At 41.5% G+C, this 16,202-nt stretch overlaps 1 protein-coding gene and 1 long non-coding RNA gene across 2 annotated transcripts in view; both read left to right on the top strand.

Moving 5' to 3' along the window:
- LOC147880880 (putative folate-biopterin transporter 4) overlaps positions 1-4,909 on the top strand; it is a 31,486-nt gene extending 26,577 nt beyond the window's left edge. The window contains 2 exon segments of the mRNA XM_087369782.1: positions 3,774-3,911; positions 4,294-4,909. Coding sequence (XP_087225908.1) covers positions 3,774-3,911; positions 4,294-4,567 — 412 coding nt within the window. The 3' untranslated portion in view covers positions 4,568-4,909.
- A 4,550-nt stretch (positions 4,910-9,459) lies between these two features.
- On the top strand, positions 9,460-10,124 carry LOC147880879 (uncharacterized). Its single transcript, XR_015543989.1, has 3 exons — positions 9,460-9,555; positions 9,651-9,831; positions 9,940-10,124. It is a non-coding gene; the product is annotated as an uncharacterized LOC147880879 (long non-coding RNA).
- The last annotated feature ends 6,078 nt before the right edge of the window (positions 10,125-16,202 follow it).

The following is a 16,202-nucleotide window of genomic DNA, read 5'->3' as shown; positions in this document are numbered from 1 at the left end:
AGTCACCTAAGATAGTTATCACAGCCCTAACCTAAGACTACTAGGGTTGTTAGGACACTGACTTAAGCTAACCTAATCCAATTGCTTAACCCTAGTTAGAACTAACCTAACCTAGTCCCAACTAACTAAACCTAAACCTAACACGCTAACTAAACTAATCGTGGTTACAATCTAACTTGGCAATTAATTAATGCAAGATGCTAAGGTTTGTGCAGGGCCTGGCCACGGCAGCGGCAACAAGGACGTAGCGACGGGCGGCGGTGATGGCGTTGCGAACGAAAGAGATGAGCAGGAGGGCGTTTGCAGGAGACCTGCGACGGGCTGGCAGGCATGGATGAGCAGCAACGCAACGACTGAAAATTGTTCCCCTATGGGGCATTCCCTATGCCAGGAGCAACTGAGGGAATTACAGGTGGAGTCACGGGTGGCTGACCACTTCAAGGTACATCATTTTGCGTAGGCCTTTGCTTCCTCTGCATCTTCTTGGCTGTCCTTATACTCTTGGGAGGGGCATTCAAAAGTTCAGCTAGATTCTGGGTCAATTGTGTCAAAGTGCCCATTGCACTTGCTAATTTCATCTTGAAGAGGGCTTCTGCATCTAGTTCTTCAGCTTCATCTTGGGATACCTCAATGGCATGCCCCGAAAGAACATGTTGTCCCTTACCATCTTGACCTTCTTTACCCTCATTGGTGTTTTGCTCCTCAAAGCTGTCCGACCTCCTGTCTTCCTCCTACTCTGAGATAGTTAGAGACCTCTCACGATGTGACATGCTTGCTGTTTTTATGCTGTAACAAGAATGCAATTGAGGCTTTCTTCACCCAACACTACCGGGGTTCACCTCTGCAAGAAGATGGTGACGATCCCGGCAATGGAACCACTGAAACCGGCCTTCAGTCAACTAAAGGGCAGTAAACTGTACTTCCATTAGTTAGATTCCAATTAGAAACAACTTTGAAAACGCTGAAAGGGAGGCTAAAGTGCCCCTGCTCAAAAACCAAAGACCAAGGACACTGACTGGCTGCAAACACTTTGGCGCCCTTCTGGTATTTATTTAATTCTTCAGGCAATGGCAATTGTGCAATTACATCAAGGGCTCACCCTTGCACTCTACTACACTAGCAGTCCACTACCCAAGCCAATACTTGGCATCAGAATGCATCCAATTCCCAGGAAGAAGAGCAAGGCTCATAGGTGCAGAGGCCAGAAATAGGAGAAAAAGGCTAGAACATCAGCAACAAGGCCTTTGGAAGTGTGCCAACAGCCCGCACAACTTCCAGATGATGCCTTGGGGTGTGTGCCAGCTGCAGGAATGTCTCGGGATGGGTGCCAGCAGGTCGTCCAGCAGCAAAAGAGACCTTGGACAGCATGAAACTGTCCGTACAACAAGGAAGAACATCCGTACAGCATTAAAGAGGGTCCATACTGTCATTAAATGAGCCGTACATCATTAATCACGTTCACACAGCAGCAAGCAATCGCCTTGGGATGCGTGCCGAGAGAGAGAGAGAGAGAGAGTAGTGTGGAAAATCCCGTACAAAGTGAAGAATATGAATCAAACGTTGGGTGTAGGGCCTTTAGACAGAAGGGTGCATGGCAAATTGGCACATATCCTAACCCCTACAACCAATGACACACTTAAAAGCTCTAACCCACTTTACCAATGACACATTGCTCTCCCCTTGGGCCCAACTTTTAGACCCCTCTTTCCTAGCATTAGCCTAACACTTGGGCCTAGTGGTTGTACCTAGGCATTGGATGCGTTCCTAGGGACTTTTGGGAAGTATCACTTCCCCTAGGCTAGTCCCCCAAGCCAAAGGTAGTCACGGTTACCAAATTCATGTCCCCATGACAATGACTTTGGACATGTTCCTAGTTTTATCTAGATATATGCACCTCCTTTCCTCTTAATATTTTTGGATAGTGTGGAAAAGCTAGCTAATTGAAAAAGGGGGGTTTCAATGGACATCGTTTTTTACCATGGCCACACCACTCTTTGAAAACCTTTTGTTGAGATCTAGATTTTTGTGTGGAAGGAAAACCACAATTTTCTGATGTCCTGACCGTGGACCCACCTACCATTCTCCTTCTCTTTACATTAAGTTTTTTATCTCTCTTTAAGGACTGCATGAGACTCTTTGAAGATATTGACAGCATTGAACTTCACCAAAGCAGGTAGAAGTGGACGGACTTGGGAGCTGGAGAGGATACCCTAGGGCTCTTCGACATGTGCACTACCAACTGTTGTGTCTCTGATAGTCCTCTAGCATTTGCTGGCAGTGAAATTATTGCCTCTTTTTCCTTTTGCTAGCATACCCTCTTCATAGTGATTTGGGGAGGAGAGGACTAGATCAGCTTAGAGGCTATAGAAAAGAATAAAAGTAACAGCACAGGGATCAAATCTACGTTGTAAATTAAAGAAACGAAGACACTTGGGCTTCTCTAAAAATCACAATCTTTTTCACAGCCCAGTACTCCGTGGATGGCAGATTCAAAGATAGGATTCAGGCCTTGAACCGATGTTTAGAGGCTGTCCCAAGGGCCAAAGCTCATCAACAGAGTAGACTGTTAAAAAACTTCATGAAAAGAGAGCTTGGGACCTTCTGGCCCGGGGCAGGTGTGCCCAACAGGTATCAAGCCATGTCATTAAAAGGTCATCACCTCATCTTCAAGGGCAGCAGTTGGCCGATATCTTCTCAAATTGGTTTTCTGATAGAAAATATTAATCCCTGACAATGCATGTTGACTTGGATGGTAAGCTGCCTGAGCCCTTGTCTTCCCCCCAACTCCATGCCACAGCCCCTGTATCTTTCTGTGCCTCAGTCTGCTTCTTCCTGCGAATATGTGCTCAACCTCATGGCTCTCTCGTCTGCCCCGTTCCCACACCATCAAATTGCTAAGGGAGGGGGAAACAAAAATAGAAATAAATCTCTATCTGATTCCACCTTCCCCTCCTACTCCCCCCAAAATCATAATTCCGTAGCAGTCACTTGCCTCCCCTTCACATGTGCTCAGCCTTACTCGCCCCCCTAGTTGTGCAGGCTGCCCCTTGTCTTGTGTCATAGGCCCTTCCTTTTGCCCCTAATCTTCCGCTGCCATTCTGCACCCTTTTTCTCTGCCCAAACATCCCTTTTGTGCTGTTTTGCTGCTCCCGTGTGCCCAGTCAGCACCTTTTAATACTGAACCTTTTCGTGTCTCTTAGCCTCTTTCCTCACCCTTGTTTTCTCTTCACCATTGGGATTGTCACTGGCAGAGTTGTGAGATTTTCATTCAACTTTGGGAGAGGATATTGACCTTTTTAGGTTTGGCGAGAGCAGCTCGCATGGTAGCATCCTTGACACCGACCACCATTCAATCTATATCAGAGGACAAGCAAGACGTCAAGTTTTGCGGTGCTAGAGTTATAGAATAGAGAAACTGTAGGTCACCTTGGTGGCCTCACCTCTGCTTATTGACAAGTTTGAGATTCGTTCCAGGCGAGCCTCACTTCGAGAAGATCACATATATGATGTTTTTATATGTGGCACTAGATACTCTTACTCCAGTTTACAATTGTAAGGACTATATCCTACTCTAGTGGAGCCAAGTGCATGTGGGCTTGCATGCCAAGATGTTAAATCCCCTCTAGAGGCTGTCAGTTCTTTCATCTCCCATTTCATGGTCTAAATGATGAGAACTGACTTTCGGATGCAAATTCTGTGTGTGTGTGTGTGTGTGTGTGTGTGTGTGTGTGTGTGTGGCAGGGGATCTAATCTTGTGTTCGTGTTCTCTGCAGGTGGAGTCACATTGCCTTATCTTTTATCGTTCTTTCTGATGTCATCCTCGTGAGTGGCCTCCATGTGCGGCTTGGTATACCTAACAAAGCGTTTGTTGTAGGAGCGTCAGCTTTGGGAGATGCAGTGAACCAGTTCAAGTATGAACCTTTTAACTCATTTAAAAAGTCAGGGCTCTGTCACAAGCTATAGTGTCAGTTCATGAAGTTATCCTTAATGCCATGAATTGTTAAGAATGACCTTCAACTCAAAATGGGCTTTGAACATTTGCCCCTGATGTGAGGTATTCTGTATTGTGTAAAAATGAGAACAATAAATGTTCTTTTGTTTGGAGTAAAGTGGAAGGATTACTTGGTGTTTAGAGGTTTGCATCAGTAATGTATGTCAAATATCAGTTACACTACTTGAAGTTTGAAGTCATGTATGTTGATTCTTTGGTGCTTGGTTAATATGGTACCTGCGTTTGGAAAATGCTTGCTTGTCTTCATATTGAACTGAGTTTTGAATGTTTTGTTCTCGCAGATTCATGCCTTTTGTGATTCTGTCAGGTCGATTATGTCCACCAGGCATTGAAGGGACACTTTTTGCTCTTTTTATGTCCTTAAACAATTTTGGTACAACCCTGAGCTCTTTCTTTGGAGCAGGACTTGCCTCTGCTCTTGACATTTCTTCAAATAAGTTTGAAAATTTTGGTATGGGCATATGCATTCAAGCCTTCTGCACAATAATTCCTATATTTTTTCTCCATTTAATACCTAATGAAATAACTGGCGTCTCAGTAAATTCAGCTGCTTAGAGACTTTCAAATTGTGAGATATGTATACATGATATGTACGTGCAGACATATCAGTTCCATGCATAATTTGATTACACAGGAACCTGATTACTTAATGATGATTGACATTCGCCTTCAAATGAGAGGTATGTATGGGTTACTGAAAGTGACCTTATGGTCAATTAATAGTTAAAAGAGGATCAAAATGTGTACTCAATGGATTCACATTTGCAACTTCTGGGTTCTTTGATCTGACTTCCCTCCTAAATATGCCAACACCACTTTTTCTCTGGAACAATTTCTGTGTGCTAGAACAGTTTTCAATGAGGACATGATCATGGATCATCATCCACCTATGACATATCCCCGAAGGATGCCGGCGACCACTTGCAGCTTCTTACTACTATTCTTGTTGCTTCTTTCACCTCAGATACTCTATATAGGGCTGCTACTCTCCACATAAATGTGTCACTAAGATCATGCATCTTACAAGAGGCACTCATTGCTCTAAATCACAAAAGATTCCTTGCTTTGATGCAACATTGCATTAAGACATCGCATTTGGCTCTTTGGTGCATGGGCTATTTCTATAAAGTCATCTATTTTTCCTTGCCTTATATTGCTTTGCAAATTGGTTTTATTTTCCATACAAGACGTAAGAAATGTAATAGGGGTATTTGATTTACACCTAACCACAAGTCATCCCCTTATTTTGCCACATACGAGAGTTCATTCCTCTGAGGCCTCTGTGGAGAGCTCAATTCAACTTGCTCATGGCTAAGATCAATCAGTTTTGGGTCAATTAGAAACTTCTTGGAGTTTGCGTTGCTTGAGGTGGATCTAGGCACAAGCAAACCTTGTTCATGTGTGTTATGGCTCAATTGGCTGGTTTAAGGATGTGGGTTTACGGAGAATCATAGAGAAGAAAATGAGCCAATTAAAGAGAAATGACAAATTTTTTGGTGTAAGTCGAATTTTAAAATTGCAATCATCCTTTTGCAATTGAGCATATCCTATTGTAGAGTAGTTGAATGTAGGTTCCAAGGAGTTTTGAGTGGGAAACTTATGTTTGCTAGAATCACGAAAGGATCTTAGGATTGAAGTTCTGATGCAGGTATTGTGGATCGCAAAAGTTGGGAGCAATTATCTTTTTTTTCGAGTAGGTGCCTCATATGAAGTTGATGCAAAAGAGGTTTGAAGGAAAATAGAGCATGGAGAGGAAGCACTATTAATTAGCCTTTATACCCTTCACTTTAACACTCTTGAGACCTCTCAATTGTTTCACTTTCTTGCTCAACCATTCTACATTCCTCCTCCTAGCTCAACCATCATGACTCAATTGTTTTGTTGTCTACTATGGTGTGAAGTGTTGTCACCACAAAGCATAAAAGAAAGCAATGATCCAAATTTCTTTCTATGGAAATAAAGGATGGTTTTCTATATCAAGGACTTGGGCTTGGGATGAGATATTTAGTAGCATCCACATAGTTGAGCCTGTGAACCCTATTAAATTTGAAAGCGTGGTACTCTAATAAGACATTGAGGGAAATCTTGTTAAAATTATGTAGGATTATAAAGGTAAGCCGGATGTGACGAAAAGGATCTTGCGATTGACAAACCTACGAATTTGAAAAGTTTTCATGCACCATGTTGAGCCGATTTTTGCCTTGGTCAATGAGTTGACAAAGCAATCATCAAAGAGGAATCCTTTTAAACATCATAAGTGGTGATTTTACAATGTAAGTTTGAGAGATCATACATGATGACTTTTTGCTAATTTGCAACCCAACTTGACAACGAGTTGAGAAAGAAAAGGCATGACATTGAAAGAGAGAGAGAGATCCTTGTTCTTTGCAAATGGCATGAAAGTAAGAGATTCTAAGTGCTTGGCATATACATTAAACCTCGTATAAATGCATGGCCATATTGACTAGAAAGTGTAAGCATGTGGCACACATCCTTCATAGAATTCCCATTTGTTATTGATCTTTCAAATTTGAAATCATTGCAAGTTATGGAGAAAAACAATATGATGCATGGTCTACCATGGACGTCTAGGGTTTGATTATGGGAAGGTGGGGAACCACGAGCTCATCAGTGCTTGCATTAGTGCGGCATGGAGGGTTGTGGTCTAGGTTTATTCCTAGGCGTAGGCATGGTGGAAAGGTGCAAAACGAAGCCGGGATTTATAAAAGGGTCCCTTGTATGGTGCATGGCACCAAAGAAGGAAACCAATTGTCAAATGGGGAGTCTTCGATAGAGAGAGTAGATCCCATGGAGGACCCAAGGCTAGGTGGAAAGCATGGAAAAGCCCTTTGTAACATAGATGAATTTCGAAGAATAAAGGGTTTTGTGAGAGGCCTCAAAGACGATAGTAAAGAACATCTCCCAAAACCTTAAAACAGGCTATCAAGTATGCCCGGATCTATGATGACACAACAAGGCCTAAAACTAGAATTGTGGATCAAACTAGCTTTGTTCCCAGATTTGATAAATTTTCTAAATAGAAAATCCAAAAAGAAACTTGAGGCACAACCCATGAAACACCAAGCAATGATTGTCCCACATGATTTCTTAAACTATCCTATAGTTAAGAAATTGCAGAAGTAGACCATGCTCAACAAGTTAATCCGCATATGAGAGGGAGCTATACGTAGTTTATGCATTAAAGAAGTAGAGGCACCATCTATATGGTGATCATATTTGATCAAGAAAGGATCAAATGGATTTGCAAGCAACGAGAACTTACAGGAAGAAAAGATAGATGGGCTAAAACAATGCCAGCATTTGATATCCAAAGGGGAAATTTAATGTCAGAGAAAATTCCCTAAGTTGAATGCCAATGATAAATGGAGTGAGCCTTATTTTCTTCCAAATTGACTTCCTAGAGTCCAATAATAAAAAAAGTGAGCATGATCCTCATGTTTTGGAAATATAGAAAGAAACTATTGAGAGGGATCTCATAGGTCGAGGAACTTTCGTTTGTCACCACATGGTTATGGCGACACATTGTAGGTTGGTGATAGAGGAGTGCAAATATAACATTCAAAATGGCTACTTTCTCTACAAAGGTAGAGTATGTGTCCTCGATAATAATGACATAAGGTGTCAAATTCTTATTGAGTGTCATGATAATCCTAGTGCTAGACACATTGAGAATTCAAAACATGTATGCATTTCTGAAAACACAATTCTTTTGGATTGGAATAAATAAGAGTGTCCACAATTGTGTATTGAAGTGCCATAAATTATAGGTCAATAAAGTTGAACATCTTAAGGTAAGTGGTCTTCTACACCTTTTGGAGATCCCATCTGGCAAAGGGAGAGCATCTCCATCAAATTTTTACTTAGGACAAAGAGGGGGCATGACTCTGTGTGAGTTATTGTGGATCGATTAACCAGGATGGCCCAATTTGTTCCAACTAAAGAAGAAGTTAAAACTATTGAAGTGCAAATCTATTCATGGAGCATGTTTTGAGTATGAGCACTATGGACCACCCATAGAGTGAGTGGTCAAATAGAAAGGGTGTCGTTGAGGATATGATTTGGGAATATGTACCTAAAAGAAATTAACCGGGAACAATATTTACACATATTGGAATTTGTATATAATAGTAATAGACATTCACCAATAGGGTTTTAGTCCAATCATGATGACATATGGATTTCAAACTAGAGCTTCAATTGTGCTAGATTCAAAAAGAGAAGATTAAGGCAACTATAGATTTTCTTGAAGATAGGATTAAAAGGGCTCAAGGTAGGGCAATAAATTTTGTAGATCCACACTAGATAATAGGAATCAAAAAAAAAATAGAAATTTTATCTTAAAGTGCCACTGAGTCATAAGAAACTATAAAAATAGATAAATGTACAAAGTTGTCTCCTAAGTATTAGGAATGTATGTCTAGTTTTTCATGTAAGTAGATTAAAAGGAAACTAGGAGATGAAGTCCTAGTTGCACTCATTGAAGTTACATATTTACCACATCGGTAGAATGAATGTTAGATATGCAAGACAAAGGAACAAGACATACAATATATCAAGAATGTCTAGTTAATGGGAACATATACCTTAAGATAGTCCAACATGGGGATTTGTAAGAAATCAAGGAGGATTTTGAGTGTGTCATTCATATTTCAAGGAATGCATTGGAATTAGCATCGTAAGTTTATGCATGGTTTAGAATTTGTCATGTGGAGGCAAGCGCGAGGCAAGAGGACAAGGGACATTGGTTCCACTACCAAGGAGCTACGTACTAAGAGAAGGAATGATGGGAGAGCATCGCACAGGCAAGCAGGGTGTTGCAATTTGGTACTATTGTTGAAGGAAGGGGTAGTCACGAAGACGAGGGGGACAACGGATCCGATGACATGGAATCTGAGAGGGGAGATGGTAAGGGAACAAAGGTGCCTCAAATATTATGTCCATAGATGGCATTGCAAGTACTTGCTTGACATTGTGTTTTCTACTGGCTGCTCCAGAGGAGGTTGTATATCATAGGGTAGTGAGAGTTGACTAGCTAGATGTGCACTTGTCACTAGTGGATGGAAAGCGGCACCAGTATGTATTCAATAGTTTGCAGGTGTATTTTAATCAAAAGGGTATGAATATGATTATTGATGTGGATTATTGATGTGAATGTTCTTCAGGTCTCATGTGAAAGTAAGGAATTTTCTTAGGTTGCTGACCCCTCCATCCATCACAATTGAAGAGAAAGAAACAAAGGCAACTGCAAGCATGATTTTGGGCAAACTTTCCTACATCATCTCTAGTTGAGTGCATCTCCGAAAAGGAGATTCCGGAGTGGAACTAGTTAAATATGGGTCTTGTGGAGGCTATTCCAGCATTTGCAAACCATATAGTCAAAGATGGGGGGTGGCTTATTAGTACTTGCTTGCCATAACTTGTGTTTTGTTCAATTAGGAGCAATGGATAATGGATTTGAGCTAGTTTGCACACTGATGGTATACCTTGACTACGGCTACATGCGAGAGAATCCCAAGGAGATGGTATGTGAAATATCATTTAAATGGTAGTATAGTTTCAGATATGTTTATACACAAATTTGCAGAAGTTTGACTTGTTTATGTTTTCATGGTTACAGATGACCTGGCTAGTGTTGGGTATGTGGCAGCGCCGTGGATGCAAGATCCCCACGTACTACAATAAAGCCTTAGTAGAGAAGAGCCTTGGCAATGACACATGCGTTAGCCAGTCAAACTGGATAAGGGAGACAAAAATCCATACCTTCAAAGGCACACAAGAGAGACACAAGTTCGTGCTAGGTGGTGTGGAGAGACAACTTGGATTGAGTAGGTAATTTTAATTTGCAGGTGCTTTTTTCAGTCTTTTTGTATGGTTGGTTTGTTAACAATTGAGGATCTTGTTTCTAGGTTTCTCTTGCACACATTCACACAGGAGGGGGACATGGTTGTGGATGCATTTGTAGGCACGGGCAACATGGCACGTGCATGTGCAGAGCTAGACAGACATTGTGTCTCTCTTGAGAAAGATGATGACATGGTGACTGTTTACTTGAGGCCCTTAGAGCGCAGGCATCTAGATGCCAAGAAAGGGGAATGAGTTTTTCCTATTTTGTGTGATGACATTTCGTGCTCCAAGGCTTTGAACATATGCTTATGTATTTGAACTTATATTTGTTTAAATTTTGTGGACCATTTCTTTGAATAGATGTTTCATTTTATCTCTATGGTTTGTGTTTTTTACTATTTGTTACATCCATTAGGAAAGAGAGAGTAGATAGCAATTTTTGAACATAGATATCAGATGATGTGTGAGGAATAGAGTAATGAAGTGAACTAGGAAGTTGTAGATCATTGAATGAGCTATGACTTTGTTTTTGAAATCATGTCAATCGGAGACCTAGAGAGAGAGATACGATTCATTTTATCTCTATGGTTTGTGTTTTTCATTGTTTGTTACATCCATTAGGAAAAAGTGAGTAGATAGCAGTTTTTGAACATAGATATCAGATGATGTGTTAGGAATAGAGTAATGAAGTGGACTAGGAAGTTGTAGACCATTGAATGAGCTATGACTTTGTTTTTGGAATCATGTCAATCCGCTCGCCTAAAATTTTTAGCCTTAAGGATTGATGTGTTGATTTAGAGTGGTGCTAGAAATCGGACCCGAGGACTTAAAATCCTCCATGAAATTGGTGAAAATCATCATTGTTGAATGCAAGACTGAATACACTTGGAAAATTTGGATGCATTAGGGCATGAACCTTTGGAATCTATTGGGGCATGGAAATGTGAGGCTCATGCAAACCTACATGATCAATAATGACTAGAAGCGGGATTTATTAGGCTTTCTACCTATCCACAGGTTCCTTTTTGTGAGCTCTTCTCTCCAACGTCCACTTCCATGATGTCTCCATCTTGAGAGTTGAGCTCTCTTTGGAACCCACCCCATGCCCAATGCTTACCACTTGGTTTCCTTCTTTGGTTCCATGTGTCTAACAAGGCCCCCTTCCATAAAATCTCTCTCATGGGATTCCCTTTACATGAGTGTTCATAGAAAACATTTTTCTCCATAGATCACAAAACCTAGGGTTTCAAATTTTCTAAGCTTTTAAAGGAGAATTTGCAGATTTTTAAGCTGAAATATAACTAAATTAACTAAAATTTTATAGGTGTATGACATACTTACCTTTGTGTAGCTTCTTCTCTGATTCGGGAACCTTGTTGAGAGGATAATCCAACCACCAGGGGCATCTCTACATCTCCCACTCTGACAACCCACCAGAGCGTTGCGACCATGTGTCAGGAAACATGCATAGTGGCCCTTTTGTTATCAACCAATCATGGCACTCCACTGGCATCTCATTTAAAGCACACTCTCCCACTAGCTTGAAAAACCACCTGCAAGCCATTCACATAACTATTAATCCATCATCATATACTATTATGTGACTTTCCGTATGGACTAGAGCATCCAACATTCATTACCTGTACACTAGACGCCGTACAGACATAGGCATTTGTGGCTGCTTCTCCGCAACTGGTGAGCTCTTCATATCGCATGGTATGTTATTGACAGGCATTTTATGAGAGAATGTTATGGCATGATTTCAAATATTTGATTGCACAAACGATTTCCCAAAACCAAAATTTCTCACCTACTAAGTCCAGAACGTCCCTTCATTTTTTTTGATGTAGGGGCACTTCTTCCTCACTGATCCTCTCCAAGGAAGATATTTGAGATGCAAGCACTGCTCCAGAGGTGACCTTTGGACCTTTTGACATTATAGTCTCCTGTAATCTTCGCTGAGATCGCAAGGAATAGTGGGATCCAAGTCCACTGCTGGACTCCATCTCCAACATTTTAGGAAAGAACCATTTTTGAGTGAGACTATTTGCACAAGATAATTTGCTTCCTTTCCATTTTTCATACTTTTATGCACGTTCCAGCTAAGAAATCTGAGAGGGCACATTTCCCTCCTCATCCATGAAATCAAGTAAAGACGTGTAGATATTGAGGGGATTAACAATTAAAAGGGAGCAAGGGAGTAATGTGTTTAAAAAGACAATGGGATAATGCATTAACTGGTGAGAGAGAGCTAATTTTTGGGGAGCGCATGGTTGCTCTGGGATTTATATACGAGCAACACTAATATAATTTCTTTGGTGAGAGACAAGGGTCCTCTGTCTCGCAAAGGCACATTAGTGTGAAGGGGACTCTAGAGTGTCCACACATTAATCAGGAGTTCTTATACAAAGAAATACCAAAAGCTCGTTTGTGGGGGTTAAAGGTCACTGTGCCTTTACCCCAGTTATGTACAATACTCAAACACATATATAAATGAATGAAAAAGAAGATTAGGGTGATTCTGCACCCACCAAAACTTGTGTGGCTCTCTGTCTCTCTCTCTCTCTCCTTCTTCCGTTCTTGCTTCCGTTGAGAGCACTCTCAACTGGTATCAGAGCCCAAGTGATCTAGCTGAGCGTGCGTGAATGCTTAGAAGCTCAGCAGCTCTGTGGGAGGAAGGAGAAGCTCTATGGGAAGCTTTGTGGGCGACTTTACTTGCATCCAAGTGTGCAGAGACCTTGGAGGAACCTTTGGAAAAGTCACTTTGGCTTTACGAAGTGGTTTTGAGAGCCTGTTAAGAGCTTTCAAAGAAAAAGTCGTTTTTTGAGCTTTTCCCTGTTCCGTTCGATGACAGAGACTCCATATTGACTTGTAGAGGCAACTATTGCTTGCTTTTGGTGTCCACTTCACTTCGGGAGCTTGGAAACACCTTCATTCTTGAATCTGGGATCATTTCATTGGATTTCTGACTCACTGTGTCAGTTCCTGCGTTTTTTGCCCGGGTGTTGGAACTCAAGTTTGGAGCAACCATTTGCATATCTGTCAGTTCCGGTGGACTCAGGAGGTCCTAAAACTTCTATGTTGCTCATCATTCGCACTCCAGTGGAGTTTACAGATAACTCTGTTTCCAAAAACGTTTTTCAGTCTGTGTGTTGGACCCAGTGATTGAGACCACGGTTTCCAAAACCGTCTGTCCCATTGCGTTTCGGACGCCCAAAAACCCCTACCTATCAGTTCTTGCGTGATTCGGTGGAGGATTTTCAGAGTTATAAATCTCTGTGTATTCGATTTCGTCTCTCTGTTATGCATTTTTCATTCTAAGGTTTTGAAACCTTAGATTTATGCCACATGGCAGTGGATAAGTGTTGACTCCCATTTCTCACTCATCGGTTGGGATTTTGGAGTTCTGGCAGAAGAGAGATATTTGCAGATTTTCTTGCTGAGTCCGATTATGCAATGGCGCCCATGTTTTGAAGCATCTCAGGTTCTATTTTCAGTAGCGCTCATTACCGTGGGACTATGATTTCTTGAGCATACCTTATGCAGATCACTCTGGTTGCAGAGTTTGAGCAGTGTGCGCTCATTCGTGGTATGCATTGGGTTGCAATGGATGATTTATAGGCCATTTGGATGCATTGCGGTCCTTGTTGGATGCGCTGATAGGCCCAAATTGCCTTGTGGGATGCTATTTTTTATGGACGCTTTGCACATGGATGCTATTTTATGCTAAGGGACAGCTTTGACACATTGTTGGTGATGCACTGATAGTGCTATGCTCTCTTGGATGAGATGTAATTGATGCATATGCCAGTGGACAGTGTTTATGCTTGAGTCATTTGGCACTTATTGGCATTTTCTTTTGGGCCAGATTTGACACATTGTTGGTGATGCACTGATAGTGCTATGCTCTCTTGGATGAGATATAATTGATGCATATGCCAGTGGACAGTGTTTATGCTTGAGTCATTTGGCACTTATTGGCATTTTCTTTTGGGCCAGATTTGCTCATATGGATGCATAGTATATGCACATGAGTCAGATGCATCTTTTGATGCTTTGAGCTTTGAGTTTTTTGTGATATTTCAGTCTATTGTGGCATACACATTTGGATGCACCTGGTATTTGGTGTGATTCTCTCTTGAGGCACTAGCATTTGGGATTTTGCTTTATTTGCATCATGGCATCCTCTTCCATGTCTGAAAAGGAGTTTTTCAACATTAAAAAGTTTGATGGGACAAACTTTTCTTTGTGGAAAGAACAAATAAGGGATGTGCTTATTCAAAAGAAGCAGATTAAACCCTTGGCAGGGATTGAAGCTAAGCCTGCAAATATGTCTGAGGATGATTGGAATGAGTTGGATGCATTAGCAAAGTCTACTATTAGACTTCATCTTGCAGAGTCAGTTTATTTTACAGTAGTAAATGAGCAGACTACTGAAGATTTGTGGAAGAAACTGTGTGCCACTTATGAGAAGGAAACTGCCTCTAATAAAGTTTACCTCATGAAGAGGTTATTTGAGCTACAGATGAAGGAAGGGGTCTCCATTGCTTCTCACTTGAATGAATTCAATATTATTTTCAGCCAGCTTCAGGCTCAGAAGATGAATTTTGATGCGGAGACTAAGGCAATATTTCTCTTATGTTCATTGCCATCCTCATGGGATACCTTCCGTACAGCTGTCAGTAACTCTACACCTGGTGGAGTATTGAAATTTGATGATGTTGTGGGTAGCTTGTTGGCCGAGGAGATTAGACGGAAGTCTATGGATGGCAACAAGCAGGATGCAGCCTTAAATGTGCAAAGGGTCAGATCACAGTTCAGGGTGAAGTCCCAAGAAAGAGGGAAGTCTCGTAGCAAATCCAGGGCACAGAACATTGAGTGTTACCATTGTGGCAAGAAGGGCCATATGAAAAAGGATTGCTACAAGCTGAAAAGAGAGCAAAAGGATAAGAAAAAGAATGCAAATTGGGGTGCAAATAAAAAGGAAGAGAGTCCAAGGGAGGACAAAGGAAAAGTGAAGATCGAGGAGATCAATGCAGTCACACATGATAGTGACAATGATGTTCTCTTCATGTCTAGTTTATCTACAGAGTTGCTTACCACTTCAAATGATGCATATTCCCAGGATTGGATTTTGGATTCTGGTGCTTCATTCCATGTTACTCCCCATAGGGAATGGTTCTCCACTTATGACAGTCGAAAGACAGGTTATGTGCATCTTGGAAATGACTATGCATGTGACATAGTGGGAGCAGGTGACATAAAGTTTTCTTTTGCAAATGGGTCTGCATTTGTTTTGAAACATGTGAGACATGTGCCTAAGCTAACCAAGAGTCTTATTTCAGTGGATCAGCTAGATGATGCTAGTTTTCACACCACTTTTGGCTTTCAGAGTTGGAAAATTCAAAAGGGCTCTATGCTTTTGGCCAGGGGTGCCAAGTGTGGGACTTTGTATCCCTTACATGTATCAGGGGTATTTGATCATGTTGTTGCAATAACCGAGCAGCCAAGCACTTCTTTGTGGCATTGCAGGTTGGGGCACATGAGCCAGAATGGAATGAAACTCTTATGCCGTTTGGGTTATGTACCGCATTTGAGTTTCTCTGATTTTGAATTTTGTGAGCATTGTCTCTATGGGAAGCAGACTAAATCAGCCCATAAAAGAAGGGGAAAGAAAGAGTTTGAAATGCTTGATTTGGTGCATTCAGATGTATGTGGTCCCATGCCTACACGGTCATTAGGCGGGGCTGAATACTATGTGACATTCATTGATGATGCAACTAGGAAAGTGTGGGCTTACGCTATAGCTCGGAAGAGTGATGTGTTCCAGGTATTTCAAAAATGGCTGGCCTTGGTTGAGAATCAGTCAGGTAGAACGCTTAAATGCCTACAGACTGACAATGGTGGAGAGTATCTCTCTCATGACTTTCAGCATTTCTGTGATACACGTGGGATTAAGAGGGAGCTCACATCCCCTCGTACTCCAGAGCAAAATCCAGTTGCAGAAAAGATGAACCGTACCATTCAAGAAAGGTTGCAATGCATGCTTTCCAATGCAAGTCTTTCTGGTGGTTTTTGGGCTGAGGCAATGAAGACTGCAGTGCATGTGATCAATAGATCACCTAGTAAGAGTTTGGATGGTGGTATTCCTGAAGAGGCATGGAGTGGAAAGAAGCCCTCTTACTCTCATTTGCGTATATTTGGGTGTGAGGCATATGCACATGTGCCAAAAGAGCTTCGAAAGAAGCTAGATCCTAAGTCTAGGAAATGCATCTTTCTGGGTTATGGTGAAAGTGGAGAGATGGGCTATCGTCTCTGGGATCCA

Source organism: Dipteris shenzhenensis, chromosome 31 (assembly GCF_047967505.1).
Source record: "Dipteris shenzhenensis isolate YYH24624 ecotype China chromosome 31, Dip_SZ_1.0, whole genome shotgun sequence".
NCBI lineage: Eukaryota > Viridiplantae > Streptophyta > Polypodiopsida > Gleicheniales > Dipteridaceae > Dipteris > Dipteris shenzhenensis.
Note: the sequence above shows the minus strand (reverse complement) of the source record. Positions and strands in the feature narration are given on the sequence as shown.